At 42.3% G+C, this 18,059-nt stretch overlaps 1 protein-coding gene across 1 annotated transcript; it reads left to right on the top strand.

Moving 5' to 3' along the window:
* Window positions 1-2,435: 2,435 nt before the first annotated feature.
* On the top strand, window positions 2,436-17,685 carry b3gat2 (beta-1,3-glucuronyltransferase 2 (glucuronosyltransferase S)). The gene is made up of 4 exons (XM_060924760.1): window positions 2,436-2,975; window positions 10,126-10,270; window positions 14,518-14,666; window positions 17,599-17,685. Exons 1-4 carry the CDS (start codon window positions 2,436-2,438, stop codon window positions 17,683-17,685), a joined length of 921 nt encoding a protein of 306 aa, XP_060780743.1.
* The last annotated feature ends 374 nt before the right edge of the window (window positions 17,686-18,059 follow it).

Raw genomic sequence — 18,059 nt, 5'->3', positions numbered from 1 at the left:
CTCTCTTCATCTCATCCCTCCCTCCATCTTTCAGAAACATCACACTCCAATCCCTCCTCTGCTGTCAACTTGGTTGGAAGGATAGAGTGTAAAAAAAGAAAATGCCATTGCTCTTTTACGCTTGCTGGTGAATTATAATTCGGATGGGTCCATGGAACACATCCTCTTTATTCCAGCAGCTTCTTCATTCCCATTTCACACCAGTCAGTCCCTATGACACTCATTTCACGGCACAAATGAATGCTATCTAAAGCTTTGTGTCTTTCCTGAGCTGCTTTCATTGGCTTTTGCTCCATTTTTCTTTCATTTCATTCTAGGTGACAGAGCTGTCACATTTTCACCATCTTGAACAAAAGAGTCTCCACAATGAGACAGTGGCCTGTGACAGCAGCCACCATCCTTCTCTCTATCCCTCTACTTGATTGACATTTTCCAAGCTGACAGTGGCTTATGCATCAAGGGAAAGGGGGGCCAAGACTAGATGTCACAACAGGTTGCTGTCACAGTGCTCAAAAAGGAGAGATGGGATCGTCAGACACAGGAGTCCCGACATGAACAACATAGTGCTTTGGGATAAATATGCCAGCCATTTCAGCCACATCATCTGGCTAACACATTGAAAAACGTAAGATGTTTCTTCTCACTTGATGTTAGTCATGCATCAGAAGATTAGATGGTTGCCAGTGGGGTTATCTGTCAAACAGAAATTGGGATATGCTTTAATGTAATGAAGTCCAAAAGATGGAGCTTTCAGTCTCTGCAAGACAGGCCAAAAAAGAAAAGAAAAGAAAGAGATAGAGACAGCAGAGTCAATCACATCATTCATGTGGAAACAGAGGATCTTTTTTTAAAGTGGAAAATTACAGTGGCATGAAGAGCACATTGCCACTGATGAGCAAATATTCATTATGGGCCTAGTAATTTAAAGGAAGTATATTATGTCTTGTGCCCATCTTGATACGTCTATTCAAATTCAATGACTGACTTAACCTGGTCAGGGTCATGGTAGATCCTGAGCCTATCCTGGAAACACAGGGCATAAAACCTGAATACATCCTGGCTTGGACATGAGTCCATCTCAGATCACTATGCACACACATTCACACACCTAAAGCAATTTAGCTTAGTCAATTTACTTATCGGGATGTTTTTGGGAGGTGGAAGGACCCAGAAGAAACCTACATTGAAATGTGAAGAACATGCATAGAAGCTCTGCACAGACAGTAACCAGAGCTCAGGATCAAACCGGAGACTGGGAAGATCTGAGGAGGCAACACTGCCCACGGTGCTACCGTGCTGCCCCATTTTGATACACGTGAACAAAAATCTCAAGTTTCCTTAATTAAGTAACTAATCAAAGAGAGACTGTAAAGCATTGTTTGTAAAATGACCTACATGGATATCTAAATTGAAAGACTGATGAAAAACAAGACACGTTAAAGGATGTACACTGGTGCCGAACCCTCAACAGGTTTGGTCAAAACACCTGCATTGATTTAAAACAACATGGGCTGGATGATTTATGGTCTGCATGAATTGCATTTAAAAAAAAAAAAAAAAAAAAGCAATACAATCACTATTGGGATTTGGCTGCAAGACTTATTTCCACGGTGTACCCTGTGCACCTAATAATGCATCAGACCTGTGCAGCCATATCAATGATGATGATGATGATATTAGAAACATAGTGCAATGTTCAAGGATTAGTTTAATGCTATAGTTACTGTAAGGCTCATTGCATAAAATGCTCAGGATACTGGTTCGAAAGGCAAAATCAGATAGATGCGGCATCTTTTTTCCAATCTATTTTTCAGAAATATAGAGTTGGTAATGGGGGCAATTTAGTAAGTGCTGAAGCCAGTTGCATTTCAGCCAGATCTTTTAGTATTCCAGTCAGGTCTTTTCTCTCTCTCTCTCTCTCTCTCTCACACACGGAGAGAGTGAAGTCTCAGTCCCTCACATGACAGTGCTGTTATTTGGGAGGCAGCAGCAGCAGCAGCACCGGAGCCGGACCTGCGCGGTTTCTCAGCTTCAGAGCTCAGAGGCGCATCTGAGAGGAGAGATGGAGCCAAAGGCAGCACTGCGCTCAGGAACTGCTTCCTGTGGATTCAGTGCAATCTCTGTACCTGTTGTTTGTTATTCCTGCCGTTGCTTTCAGTGCTGATGAGTGGAGGAAAAGCTCGTTTTTATCTTTAGAGGAGACTGCGCACGGATAGAGGATGCGCTCGGAAAGAGGCGCTGGAAGACCTGGCCAAGTTTGAACTGTAAGAGAAGCGACATAAACACAAACACAGTGTCTCTGTTTAAAGAGGGATTTGAACAGACAGTGAGCGGGTAGACGGAGACAGCGTTAAGTTTGTGTGTGTTAAAGCATCCCGTCTGACTCGGATGGATGGGTGATCGCGCGTCTCCGGCAGCGTCCTAACTTTGCCACGATGAAGTCCATCTTCTACAGCCGCTTTTTCATTCTGCTTCCATGGGTGCTGATCGTCATCATCGTGATCGACATCGACACGAAGAGGTCCTCTGTGCGCAACACGGCGCACTCGTACCTGTCCCGGCTGAGCAGCGCGCCGCGGCGGGACGCAGCTGTCCACGCGCTCAACCGCACCGCGCCGCCGCCGCCGCCGCTCATCTACGCCATCACACCCACGTACAGCCGCGCCGTGCAGAAAGCCGAGCTCACGCGCTTGGCCAACACTTTCCGCCAGGTCCCGCACTTGCACTGGATCGTGGTGGAGGACTCCGCAAGTCGCACCGAGCTCGTGTCGCGCTTCTTAGCGCGCGGCCGCGTCCCGTACACGCACCTGCACGTGCTCACTCCGCGCCGCTATAAACGCGCCGGCATGCCGCGCGCCACCGAGCAGAGGAACGCCGCGCTCTCGTGGCTCCGCGCGCACCGCACGGCCGCCGACTCCGGCGTGGTGTTCTTCGCCGACGATGATAACACGTACAGCCTGGAGCTTTTTGAAGAGGTAGACTTCCATCTCAAGCCCAAACAGAAATAGAAAAAAAAAAAAGTTAGAACCCAAGTCCGGCTCGTGCTTACAGTACCGTTCAAAAGTTTGGGGTCACTTTGAAATGTCCTTATTTTTGAAAGAGAAGCACTGTTCTTTTCAATGAAGATCACTTTAAACTAATCAGAAATACACTCTATACATTGCTAATGTGGTAAATGACTATTCTAGCGGGCGGCACGGTGGTGTAGTGGTTAGCGCTGTCGCCTCACAGCAAGAAGGTCCTGGGTTCGAGCCCCGTGGCCGGCGAGGGCCTTTCTGTGCGGAGTTTGCATGTTCTCCCCGTGTCCGCGTGGGTTTCCTCCGGGTGCTCCGGTTTCCCCCACAGTCCAAAGACATGCAGGTTAGGTTAACTGGTGACTCTAAATTGACCGTAGGTGTGAATGTGAGTGTGAATGGTTGTCTGTGTCTATGTGTCAGCCCTGTGATGACCTGGCGACTTGTCCAGGGTGTACCCCGCCTTTCGCCCGTAGTCAGCTGGGATAGGCTCCAGCTTGCCTGCGACCCTGTAGAAGGATAAAGCGGCTAGAGATAATGTGATGTGATGTGACTATTCTAGCTGCAAAAGTCTGGTTTTTGGTGCAATATCTCCATAGGTGTATAGAGGCCCATTTCCAGCAACTCTCACTCCAGTGTTCTAATGGTACAATGTGTTTGCTCATTGCCTCAGAAGGCTAATGGATGATTAGAAAACCCTTGTACAATCATGTTAGCACAGCTGAAAACAGTTGAGCTCTTTAGAGAAGCTATAAAACTGACCTTCCTTTGAGCAGATTGAGTTTCTGGAGCATCACATTTGTGGGGTCGATTAAATGCTCAAAATGGCCAGAAAAATGTCTTGACTATATTTTCTATTCATTTTACAACTTATGGTGGGAAATAAAAGTGTGACTTTTCATGGAAAACACAAAATTGTCTGGGTGACCCCAAACTTTTGAACGGTAGTGTATTTCCAGGCATCTGGAAATAATTAATAATAATAATAATAATAATAATAATAATAATTCGTTTAACAGACACTCTTATCGAGAGCGACGTACAACAGGACCCTGACATACCCACAGTGACCGGTGCCTTGCTCAAGGGCACTTCAGCCCTTCCTGCTGGTCCAGGGACTCAAACCAGTAACCTTTTGGTCCCAAAGCTGCTTCTTTAACCTTTAGGCCATTGCATCAGCCTTCAAACTGAAGAAGCCCTTCAAATGAGTTTAAACTATGATCAGGGCTAAACATGGCTTTCGGAGGTGGATCATCATTTACTTAATCCGCTTCAACAACATAACTGCTAATGGTGATTAAAACAGGTTTCCAGTACAAGCCCTATAGTTTCCGCAACAATTTTTCAGACAAAGTTTCCAGCAGCTGATTCTTTGTCAGCCTTGGCATGCAAAATTGGATCTAAATATCTCCTGGTGAAATGTAATAAAGATCTGGTCCAGAAAAACGTGTCAGATAGACTAGCAAAATATAATAATAGTCCTTTCATCTGTCCAGCCATAGTTACATCAGCTCTTAACCCAAGTCTAATCGAAACTGTTTTTGAGACAATTATCAAGGTTGCACAAACTGCCTATCAAATTTAATAACCAGATCGATCCATCAAGCCTACAGTATAAAGACGTAAGCTTATTTGATTTAGCTGGTAAGCTCAATAGGGACAATTTCATCGAGTTATACAAAGTAGATTAGACACTGAAAGCTTTGGAATGGCTTTAGTTCTAGCAGGGGGAAGAAAAATAGTCTCGGCTACCTCCAGGTTGAGGCATCATTCATTAATTTATATAGCACTATAAAACAGCAGGAAGGGTTGCATGATTATGAACAGCAGCAGGATAAGGGGAACTTCACCATAACTATGCAACACCAAAACAATCAGGGGTAATTTGTCACACAGAATACTTAAATGGATTCCATGAGCATTGGAAGATCAGGATAAAGGGCTTACTGAGAACAAACAAAGGAACGAATCAATCGCAACAATTTTAAATGCATTCTCATACTAGAGATGAGCTTGGCTTGCCATCCTTTCCCATGAACCAAAGGTACAAGAGCTCCGAGGCTCTCCCCAATATTAGTCCACTTCGCTTTAATACTAGATGTTCAATCACAACAAATGAAAACCTTTATTGAGAGGTTTTATAAGAGCCTGTCTCACAAAGCAGTTAAAACAGGCCAACATTTTATTAGATGACTGCTATCATTTAAAATTAATCAGGCTAGAGTTTGATGGACTAGACAGACTTCCACTTGTTAGATGAATAGTTGATACCTTGAGGGAAATTGAACTTAATTGCACCGCCAGCTTCAGAAGTGTGAGAGTGAGCCGCCTGATGATCAGTAAGCTGTGGGATTCAGAACCTGAAAGTTTTGTGGGATCAGTACATACAGGTATTTCAGGGATCTAGGAACTGCAGAAACACAACCGTTTGCTTTTAGTGCTTGTGTGATTCAGTAACTTGCAGCAGATCACCACTGCAAACACACGGTGAATTACTGTCTGTGTGGAAATCACGTAGACGATGTGTGCTTGTATGAAGCTGAATCAAAGATCTTAACATTAAATCAAGTTAGTATGGTCAGAGCCTTCAATTTCAGGTTCAAGTTTATACCAAGCCAAACAATTAATGAATTGAAGCTTCAAATTCAGGCTACGTACATGCAGTAATGTTGAAGAAACAATCCCTGACCTGAACGACGACAACTCAAAGTCTTGTTTGAGGAAATTTTTTTAATCTTTAAATAAAATAAAAAAAACTTTAAAATGTGTGTTAAAAACATTTAACAACTATGTTTGTCCTTTTTTATTCTTATGTGAATGGCCATTAATGCTGGGATCAGACTACACAAATTCAACCCAATTTTGACACGATTTTGTCGTGGTTGACAAATTTCCAGTGTCAGGAACAACGAACAGGCCTCGTAGTGTGACATAAGTGAAGAACAGCAATCTGGCATCTGGGATGCCCCACTACACCCCCACGAAAAGCCTAGCATGTCAGAATCTTTTGTATTTTCTCAGTTTGACAACTCCGACATGTTCCTTGATGTTACTTCTGTACTTCATGATCGACAATTTCTTGACCCTCCTCCCCAACAATATGCAAGAACATGAACAATGATTAGTCCGGGTTAAACTTGGAGTGCTGCCAGTCTCTCGACCAAGACAGCAGTGAACCTATGGCATGAGGATTGCCTAATCTGACACAGTGACCATCATGAACAACAAAAATATAACCACATCTTTCTCTTTCAAAGGAAAATAAATAGGCAACAAAAGTTAAATGCAGCAATAATACTCGAAAGTACGTAGCTTAAAATTGTTAAATGAGTCACTATTCACACAATAGCAGAAGATAATCAGAAGAAACTTTTCATATTTGCTGTTTGCTGTGTGAATGCAGGACAGTGGTAGGCCGCTACAGTTCCAAGATAACGAAAGCTGCTGCAGAAGCTTCAGTTCACATTGTTCTGCCATGTTGTGTGAAATGCCACTGTTCAATGATCGTCTGTGGCTAAGGGCTAGAGGACTTGCTGCTCAAAATTCCAGTCAACCAATAGATATTTAAGGTGTATGCCGTATTATTCTATCCACATTCACTGGATATGAGCAATCGCATGCTCTGATTGGCCACTCTACTACTAGGACATCAGCTCATATACTGAGAGTAGAGAAAAACAAACGGCAGAGAGTGTTGCTGAATCAACCAAGAACGAAATAAAAACTCTACTCGAAAACAAAACCCCAAAAAATACAAAAAAAAAGCAACACATCTCTTATTTTTCAAGAATTATTATAGCATTTTTCACAAATTGCTGCCGTCATTTCGCCAGTTTGTTTACATTCTAAGCGGAAATGCTTTTGTCGAACGTTTTGTATAAAGTTTTTATGTCTCAAATTTGCAAAAAATATTTTAAATATGCTCCATTTCTCAAAATCCAGTGAATGTGAATAGAATAACAGTTATTCCACTCAATCTCATCATACATGGCTTATAGTCGACTCAAAAGCACGTAGCTTAAAATTGTTAAATGAGTCACTATTCACACAATAGCAGAAGATAATCAGAAGAAACTTTTCATATTTGCTGTTCGCTGTGTGAATGCAGGACAGTGGTAGGCACTCAGCACTCCACTGGTAGGCAGCTACAGTTCCAGGATAACGAAAGCTGCTGCAGAAGCTTCAGTTCACATTGTTCTGCCATGTTGTGTGAAATGACACTGTTCAATGGTCGTCTGTGGCTAAGGGCTAGAGGACTTGCTGCTTATTCTAAGCGGAAATGCTTTTGTCGAACGTTTTGTATAAAGTTTTTATTTCTCAAATTTGCAAAAAATATTCAAAAATATTTTTTTAAATATTTTCTGATAGCGCCTCGTCGGCTATCAGCTCATGTGCAACTCGATTTCATGGAATGACTTAAATATGCACCTTAATAACCCCTTAATAAACTTAGACAAATGTACAAAGAAGTCAAAAGCAAAGGGAAAATTCACAAAGTGATAGCACATTTTAATAAATTGAATAAATAAATAAGGAAAGTGTAGTGAAGGGTTGGAGCTTTTTATTTTAATTAAATATATTTGACACTTTAATAACTCCATACTTTAGCTGTCAGTCTTGAATATCTGCAGAGCATGAATATAGAAAATACTATGGTCCATGGAACAGCTGATAAAGGAATTTCTCTTAGATTGCTTCATCTTCTCTACATCCCTTGCCCATTCTTTCTTCTGCCTTTCATGTTGATCACAGCCCTGTTTATTTCCATTTTCCCACCCTTGTGTTCTATAACCCCACCTCACTCGAAGCTGTAGACCTTTACCTCATAACTCATGTCATATCTCGTGTTTCAATATCAACAGCACATTCCTCTTTGCCTGCTTTAGTCTCTCTTCTCTTCGTTCTGGGTTCTCGTCATGCATCACTATATAGTAATACGCATTGCCTTCCAGATCAGCCGTTTTCATGCCACAAGCCTTGCGAGAGTGAAAGACTCTCTTTACCCCATCAGCAGTCGCTTTGTCCTCCAAGTTCCTCTCTTCCCCCCGCCTCGTCTCTTTCAATTCATTTTCTCAACACAGCTGGGTACGGAGTTGAGCACATGGAATAGACCATAAAGGGCAAAGCATAACGCTATTGTGCTGATGAATGCAGCCCTGCTCAATATGAGCACATAAAACACTTCTGGTTTGATTTGGAGCACAGCAGTCTAAGTGCCTTATTATCTCTGCTCAAGTCAGTCACATTCATAACAAGAGGAAGCTCCTTCATTATAATACCTCAGATAGCACTACAAGGTGTTTAAAAAAATTGATATTATTTGAGATGTAAATATCCCAGAAACTACGTAGTCTAAGCAAATGAAACTGAACAGGTTTAATGTTGAGCAATATAAGATTTATTCCTCAAAATTTGATCGAGAAATTCAAAAAGGTATGTGGATTCCATGAACGATTTCACAATTTTTCAATACGCGTGCGGCCTGAGACACGGCACGAACACACAAAACGCCTTTTCTTTTCCAGTGAATGGCATTTCTATACCTAAAAAGATGAAAACAAAAAACATTAAACATAAAATTTTGACCCGTTTCCACACACGCTGTTAAAATTTGAGGTCAATTGAATGAGAAGTTATTAGATTGTGAAATATCAAATTTTTTGAAATGCCCTGTATTTAGGTCTTTTCTGTCGTGGGGTGATGAGCATAGTTTTAATTTTCTACGTGACATTTGGTGGTATGATGGTGCTGGAAGTTGTGTTGGTACCTTACAGTTCTAGAGTCTAGTCTACTATCTGTATGGAGTTTCTCATGCTCTTCCCATGCCTGTGTAGGCCTCTTTCTGGGTTCTCTGGTTTCCTTCCACCTCCCAAAAAATTTGCCACTAGATGGACTAGCTACTCTAGACTGGCCTTGCAACAGACATGCATCGAAGAGAGTACCCTTGTCTGGACTTATGAGTATAACCAGAATAAAGCAGCTACTGAAAACAAATCAAGAAATGAACTGTCTTCATAAATTTCCACACACTGCATCACATCATGTACGCTCATTTAAAGCCGATGCTTTGTTATTTTTGTTCAAAAGTTTTCTTACCTCAAGCTATTTAAAAAAAAAATCATCAGACTCTAATCTCTTTTGGTCTTGCTCTGGCAGGGCAGTAGCTCTATGCTTGTTTAACCAGAACGTCCGTGCTCTCTGACAACGATGAATCCAGCTGCATTTTATGCACGTCAGTGCTGCTGGAGTTGATGACTCAGAGGGATGATTGTGCAGCTGCAGGCGTTGAAGTCCTCACTACACTGGAGACTTCTCCAGCACTCTGGCTTTGATTTAGACTCCCATTTATAGAGCTCCATTACAGAGAAGAAGCCTTTTAAAAGTCCCTAGGAGCAGATGGGAAGGGGGTGGTCAAGGGACGGCATTAGAGCCGAGCTGCTCAGAGACAGCAACATTCTGAGCACGAGCTTCAAAGCTTCCTCCAGCCCACAGGCATCGTCATCTGACACTTCACAATGCCATGCACCGTGCTTACATGAATAGCACACCATTAAATATTTAAAGCCTACTCCAACATTTTTGAGTGGGGGGAAGAAAAAAAAAATCAATCACCATGGCTTATTCACACACTCCTTGATTTCTATCCAGACTTTATCGTTCCTTTTTTCCTCTAGTGAAAAGAGCAAAAAGATCATTGAGCTTTAGTTTGTTTTAATTTTCACCAGCTGAAAGCTACCATCCAGTATAATATCTGCAATATAAACAGTGTGCTGCATCAGGTGCGAATGATCTTATTGCTTTTCCAGCCTCACAGTGGCTGCAGATGGATGAGGTTATTCAAACTGAAAATGAGCCAAAGCGCTGTAATACAATCCCACAGAAATCCTCTCTCATCTACTGAAATTCAATACAAATAGATGGCCTCACAACAAGCACCAGTAGATCAACACAAACCCTATCCAAACATTTTATATCGAGAAATGAATTTTGCAGTCCCTAGGGGAAAGACAGGTGAAGTGTGTACTTGCTGAAGCTTTTTATTAAACACAAATTGTGTCATATTCTTAGCACACACATTGACTCTAAAGTGCATTTTATGCTCCCCCCCCAGATGCGGTTGACGAAAGGAGTATCAGTATGGCCGGTGGGACTTGTAGGGGGTCGCAGGTATGAGCGCCCCATTGTAGAAAAAGGCAAAGTGGTGGGCTGGTACACAGGCTGGAAGGCTGACCGACCTTTTGCCATCGACATGGCAGGTAAGACTTATCCATGCTTTAAAAAAAATTTAAACAGCAGCTATGGCCAACATTTATTGTCTTTTTTCAGTCATTATATCGAATACATTCAGTACATAAGCACATGTTTAACTGGTACAGCACAAAATCCCTTAAGACAACGCGTCTCACGGATTCAAATTGCAAGGCGCAAGAAGGTAAATAACCATTCGTCATTCTCTTCTGGGTCTGCTGTCATTTGCACAGTGACATGTGCGATGGACAGCTAGACTGCTTGTAGCTGTAGTAGCTCACACCGTGGGACACAGAATGGCACTCTGCAGAAGATCACAAAAGAAACGTCACTCAAGATGTCAGCAGAGATACAAGGTCACGAAAACTAGACAGCAAAGTATTAATCAGAGAGTACGGGGTGGCTGAAACACTCGAAGAACACAATAAAAGACAGCTATAGAAATAAAATCACTCAATCTGATTTGAAGGCTTTAACATTTTGCCAACATTCAATAAGACGCTACTCCACAGTGGTTCCATAAAAAAAAGTCAAAAGTATTTCCTTCATCAGAAAAAAATTAAATGCCTATCCCTCTGTTTTGATAAACAAGTGTTATATGGCCTGCGTTTGCATACTGGAACATGATTGGCTCTTGTATATTATACGACACAATAACACTTGCTCGTCGTGTGTTCAGCACGAAGCTCCTGTTTCTCTAAAGAATGCAAAGCGGCTGCACTGCCATTGATCACTCCTTCACTATTCTGCCCTCTGATTTGAACGACCCAAAAAGATTAAATTATGACGTACAGAGTCCGATAAGATCAAAGAACATGTTTTAGGTAATGAGCTGATTTTAGGCCGTTCATGCAAAAGACTGACACTGTTTTGTTCTTCATGCTGTATAGCAGTAGTGCTTGTGCCACATACAAAGATGATTACAACTTAAGTAGTTTAAGAAGTTCTTCACATATAAAAGTGCTTTTTTTTTTTTTTTTGGAAGCAGGCAGCAACTAAATCTCTGCTCAGCATACCATCACATTTCATGTTCCTTAGTGTAGTTTGTCAGTGATGGTGCAAAACAATCCAAAAAACTATCATACCTCAAAGGATCGATGACGTGCCAAGTGCATTTGGAAATAACGGGTCCGAGACGTAGATCAATCATAGCTGATAGGGTGCTGACTCTGAGAACTAAGGGGTGTGCTTAATTAATACCCTTAATGACTTTCCTTCCAAAAACAAATTAACCAATGACGACAGTAATAAGACAACGTGAAGACTTCTGTTGCAGCATATGAGTGGGAACTACCTTGTTTCTGCTCCAAGTCACTGCATTATGCTGATTTACTGCATTTCTTTTGGAATAGCGGTAGTGCACTCGAAGGCAGTGCATTAATGTCAGCGTGGCAGGAAGGTGCTGACACGTCTGAAACATGCAGAGTGCCAGAGTTCGTATGCTGCAAACTGAGGAGGAGAAAGAGAATGGCAAAGCTCCAGATATATACAGCAAGAGTAGCAATGCAGAGCAAAGCAGAATGCAGCTGAGAACTCTCCAAGCTCCTGCAGTGCCTCTGGATGTTGTGCTGTTAATTAACGGCTGATAACAAGAGACTGCGTCATCCTCGTCTTTCTTCCTGCTCCCAGTCTGCTTTCCGTCAGTATTTTGATCCTTTTCTTCTCCCCCTCCCCAGTTAGCTCCTGTTCTTATGGCTGGATCAGCCACCTGTAACATCAACATCAGTAGAAAATTCTCAAAACCACTGAAGCTTCATGAGCCTGATCTATTAAGCTTGCCTCAGAACAAAAGCAAAGAACAATGAGATGAATTTAGTTTTCCTGCTGTCTGGGTTCTGAATAGAACAAACACAATAGAGCGGGTTAAAGAGGTCCCTCCTCACCTTTCACTGCGTTCAAGTGCAGCTCTCACCTGAAGAGGGGCTCGAGTGCTAGGACAAACACAGAAGCCTTTCGAATATAACCCTGCTGTTTGCCATGTAGATTTACTTAATATCCAAGTTAAAAAAGAAGAAAGTCTGCATTGCAGCTACACAAGCTTTTGCCCATGTGACGCACCCCAACCTGTCTGTGTCTAAGGCAATGAGTAGGGCTGCATTAGCACAATGTGATTTTTTTTTTTTTTGATCGCTCATAGCTGCAGCCAAGCAAAGGGTGCACACAGTGCCCGGGCGAAGAACACTACATCTGGAGAGCCCCTGAACACTTGAGTATATGGAGAGCAAAAACAGCGCAAAGGATTAATAAAATATAATAAATCCTTTCCCTTTGAGCTTCATCAAAGTGTCTCTGATATAATGATGCACTCGTACATCAAAAAGGAACGTAGTTAAAAAGGCTAAGCGCATTCGAGGTAAATTGACTGACCATCTATTAATAAACTACAGCAAGGCTCATGATAGAACGTACCTTGAAGCTCTACTTATAGAGCAGGGACACAGTCGCATAGCTCGGCTGAATCTCAGCCTCTCTGCTGCAGTGAAGTGACTGTCGCTGTGGGGGTGGCAGAAACCCAGGTGGCTTTAGCTAAAGCGCAGGCGTCCTAGAAAAATCAGCCTGTACCTGGGATAAAAAACACAACCGCGAGCTACATTTCCCTCTGGATTTTTTTTTTTTCTGTTTTAGATCGAGACTGTTTCAATGCAACCTTACATAAGACCGAAGTCTTTGTTAGTGACCGATGTGGATTATTATGGAGTATTAAAATTACTCCAAAGAAATGTGAAGATGGCAAATGAACACATGCCATGATGGAAGAATAAGGGCAATCAGTAGGGCAATGAATTGTAGAAGACTGCGTGTGGATGTCCATGAGCTTGTGTTTAGGAACTGGCTGAAATGAAAAGCAAGGAATGTCACAGAAGAAATGAATGTCGTGAATATTCACTATAAAGACCTCAAACAATAAGTCAATACTTAATAATAACAACAACAAAAAACTGCAGATACTCAAGTCACCCTTCACAACAGAGTCCCAGATGTTTCGTTAAGTGGGCGTCTTGAAGGACTGCTATAGTAAGGCATATGGAGGAGAGAAAGGAAGGATAAAAAAAGGCAACCTTGCGTAAACAAACGGCTTTCTGTAAGGCAGAACGTAAAGGACAGATGAACGAGGCAAAGACTCCCCTCCTGGTAAAAGGCAAGGTAAAGACAATCATTTTAGTTTCATGAGGCCTGCAGAAGATAGGCTCTACCGACACCCTATTAATTGGCAGCAGTGGGCAAGGGTTAAGCATGAAACTAAAATATTTAACATCTCAATTAATGCCCAGCAGGGCCCCCTGAGTTTCCTGCAGGAGGAGAGCGTAAGGGCAAGACTGGCTGCTGCAAGGGTCATGGTCTTGGCGTTTCTGACCATTTTAAGTATGTAACATGAGCTCTGAGCACTGCCCTAGTGCTCACCTTACCACCAGACACTGACTAAAGCTGGAGAGGTGGAGTTTACTTTTCCCAATGCTCCCGTCCAACATACAGTCAGTTCCTGTTCCTATTTCAGTTTTGTGATGCAGACACTCAAAGTGGTAAATAAGATCCGAGCCCCTTTCTAGGTTGGAGACAGTTTCAAAAGCATTTTCTGTACAGACTTAAGGGGGATTTTTGAAAAGAGTGAAAAAGCAATTGTGCGTGCAATGGCAAAGCTAATGACAAGAGTGGGACAGGTTTTGAGTACAACAATACATAAGTGCAAAATAAGTCCCCGTTATAATGATCACAAAAGGACATATTGCTAGTTTTAAATATCAGCAGGAGAGGAAAGAGACATGCAATTAAATTTAAAATGATAGCAAAATGGAATCTAAAAGTTAAGTGTAGGCAGCAAGACAGGCCATCACCGCTCATTAAACAGCGTAGTACTTTTGGTTTTTAATCGTGGCCAAAATCTGCCTGCTTTCGCTGGAAGAAGCCATTTCACTGTTATTACAAAGGGCATTACCGAAGTTACTCACCACTGTCCCCCCCCCAAATCAAGTAATAATATTGTGTTCTGAAAAGCTCACTTCTTCAGTGTTTAATTTAATTTTCTCTACTGGAAGTTAGTTTAAGTAAGCGTGAATAGACGATCAAGTTTGCAAGCTTCAAGATGCCGAAGCTTGTGAATAGATGCAAGTACAAGTGGCGGAGGCTAACATAAGAGTCACAAAGAATGAAATGAGAAAAAAAATAAAGTCTCGCAGCACTGAACTGAGCCAAGAAAAAGCTCAGTCTTCTTGTAAATGGCACTACATTTTCTTCTCACCTCTTCTCCATGGTTTAGGCTTTGCTGTGAACCTCCAGGTGATCCTAGCGAACCCACGAGCTCTGTTCAAGAGGAGAGGAGCCAAGCCAGGCATGCAAGAGTCTGACTTCCTCAAACAAATAACCAAGCTGGAGGATCTGGAGCCAAAGGCTCGCAACTGCACCCAGGTAAGTACCGTGACGTACAGAATACATCATAAAATACACTCTGTGGCCAAGTGTATGTGGACACCTGAGCATCACACTCGCATGCGGACTTTCCTCAAACTGCTGCCACAAAGTAGGAAGCACACAATTATGTAGAATGACTTTGTATGCTGTAGCATTACAATTTCCCTTCCTGGAACCAAGCGCCGCAAACTTGTTCCAATCGGACAATGCTCCTGTACACAAGGCAAGGTCTATGAAGACATGGATTGCCAAGGTTGGTGTGAAAGAAATCGAGTGGCCTGCACAGAGCCCTGACCTCAAGCTATTGAACAGCTTTGGGACGAACTGAAATGCTGACTGTGTGCCCAACCTCAGTAATGCTCTTGTGGAGGATTGGGCACAAATTCTTACAGCCAGGTTCCAAAATTTTGTGCAAAACCTTCCCAGAAGAGTGGACACAGTTACAGTGACCGCTCCATATCCAGTCCCATGGGTTTGAAATGGGTTGTTCAAAAAGCACATATGGGTGTGATAGAAGTGTCCAGATACTTTTGGTCATATGATATACTTTTACTGATAACTGAACCATATTCTTGTATAATAAGCGGCAAATGACAAGTCACTTTTTTTTTTTGCTTCAATTATACCATAATCCAGCCCAGGATTTTTAATATCAGTCATTCCTTCAAGCTTTCGCAGTTTAGAATTTAACATGGATTATTTGTGTGTAATTACAAGAAATGTCTTTCTGTATCTTGTTTCTCACTAAAAAGTGATCATGGCAGGTTGGAGTATTGGAGGGTTAACGCACAGAACATATGCCCGAGCTGGTAATATCTCCTTACTTTGGGTGCAGGTCTCCCACTGCACCTTGTGTCAGAGTAGCTTCTCTTCTCAGGCCCTGCGTGTCACAGCTAGTGCCATCATCATTATCACCCAATTATCCTAATGGCAGCAGTGCTGGGGTTATTAATAGTGACTATTAGCAGAGCTGACATTACCACTAATCACTAGCGCCAGCCAGTGGAGGATGCACTTCATACAGCAGTGTCTTACACTGCTATCATTCCATCATAGTGTAAAGGTTCCATATTCAACCTAGTGTACATCGAAAACATAACTCTACATGATCCTGTAGGCCTTTATAAATTGAATACTGGACACAGTAGAACATGCTGCAAGTAACTGATTATATTCAAGAAATGAAGTGGCTTTAAATGAATATGGATTATAACACTTATTTTAAATAGAGGACATTCGATTAAACAACTTGTCAAGGAAAAAATAAAGGCAAGGCGACTTGGTCTTGACATTCACGGTCCAGTTCACTCATCGTCATAACCGTGTAGGAGTCTGTGTATCGAAACAAAGCTTTACACAAAATGTAAGAAAAGGTCCAACTTCTATAAGTGTTTTAATCATCTCTGGGGATGACCGAACAAGCTGTACCATACACAGGGCAATGCAGGCAGCTCCTAGCATGCATCTCAACAGGAAGGATGGTGATGTTGGACTGGTTCAGAGACTCAACTAACGGAGCAGTCAGGAGATGGTGGATGGGCTGGAAGAGCAGAGGCTAAGACTGGCAGTGAAATAGAATGGGCAAATGAAGGACGGCGTGACCGATGTGGAAAGATGGAGGTTGAAGGATAGCAGGGAGCGTAAGAGTGAAAAGGTTCGTGCAGTGAGAGCAGCTCAGTCCCAATTCAGAGACTCTCCTGATTATTAAATGTCAATATGCATCTCACTCTCGATGTCTAGAACCTGCCAGCTAAGCACGCAGCACAATCAGATGATTCGTCCTCTCTGCAACGCACTCAGAAATATTTCAGTCTAAAGCTTCGTCAGACTTCGTAACCAAAGCACCAGATACAGGTTTATTTACATATAAATAGTGTAACAGAAGATATCTACAAAAGGTACCTATAATGAATCGTTTTAAGGCACCCTCAGAAGCATATCTTACAACCTTGCCAAGATACTGACATCCAGCTTCTTGTTAGTTGGAGTGACATGCTCTTTGAGACAAAAGAACGAATACCCCAAGTATTTTTTATCTGGAAATTCCTTAACCCCCCCCCCCCCCCCCAAAAAAAAAAATCTCTCTTGAATTTTCCATCACAATTTTAAGGGCTAGCTAGTTGTTGCACCAGAGCTGATGCCACAGGATTATGGGATCTGCAGGGCAAAGATGTCTGCCACTTTCAATCAGATGAAGGAATCTCAGAAGCTTTCACAGACGCAGTAATGGCTGACCAAGTCTCTAAAGCCTAAAAGCTTTATTATGCAACCTTAAAAATGTATAAGCTCATATTTCATTCACACACCATCAGATGAAAAACCATGGGAGAGGCAGCATAGTTCAGGAGCTAAAGCCAGACAAACAGGGTAAAGTGCAGAAAACAACTTTATTTAAAAAAAAAAAAGATTTTCAAAAGTTTTACTTGTTGGGTTGTATCTTAATTTTTGCATGTACTTGAGAAAAAGAGAGGTGTAGGATAAGTGAAACATTCAGGGTTTGAAGTGTGAATCAACTCCTGTTGGTATGAGCTGCTCATCAACCTCAAGGTGTTGCATCAGTGGCTGCTGAATTAGTCTTGTTAGATATGCAAAACAAGCCAATTAACAGTACCATGTGCTTTGGAAGTGACGCATCACACCTGGGCGAGGTTGCGTTAACAGCGCACACACGGCTGCTTGCACTCAGCTCTCACTTATAATTAAGAGAAGCTGCTACAATAGGCCAGGGAGCCTACATGCTCGACAGCATCGACCTTGAGCACCACTGAGGGGTTACTGCTCTAGATGCTCTCTGGCTCTAACCTCATTTTCCTTCTATAGCTCACTTTATTTTCCTTCAAAGCTCCTTACTCTGACTGAGAACTATGTTGATATCTCCACAACAGCTATGTTGATGTCTCCATTCTGAGCATATGATTTTCTATTTCAGGTCCTGGTTTGGCACACCCGCACAGAAAAGGTCAACCTGGGCAACGAACCCAAACGGCACCAGGACTCTGTTCTGATTGAGGTCTAGTGGACAGGATTGGTGTGGGAGGCCTCACAGCATATTGCACCAAGTAGCCACTATCCCTGGTACGTTCCCAATTAGTGTCAACCTTAGTGTCAACCTCCGGACTGATTGCCTGCTGATTTATGCTGGAATTTAGGCTGGAAGCTCTGTGTGAACTCTGATGTCTGTCATCGAACGCAACACTCTGGACCATCCAATTCAGAGAACTTATTACTGGCTGCATAAAATGGCTGGCCATCATTTTGTTAATAAGGATATACCATCACACCGAGGAAACATACTGGGCTGCTAGTAAAGAACTCAACTTTTAAAACTTGTATCATTCTGTACAGCTGACTTCAGTGGCTGCTAGTAGGAACGTTTACCTTAAGACTGAA

This window comes from Neoarius graeffei, chromosome 7 (assembly GCF_027579695.1).
Source record: "Neoarius graeffei isolate fNeoGra1 chromosome 7, fNeoGra1.pri, whole genome shotgun sequence".
NCBI lineage: Eukaryota > Metazoa > Chordata > Actinopteri > Siluriformes > Ariidae > Neoarius > Neoarius graeffei.
Note: the sequence above shows the minus strand (reverse complement) of the source record. Positions and strands in the feature narration are given on the sequence as shown.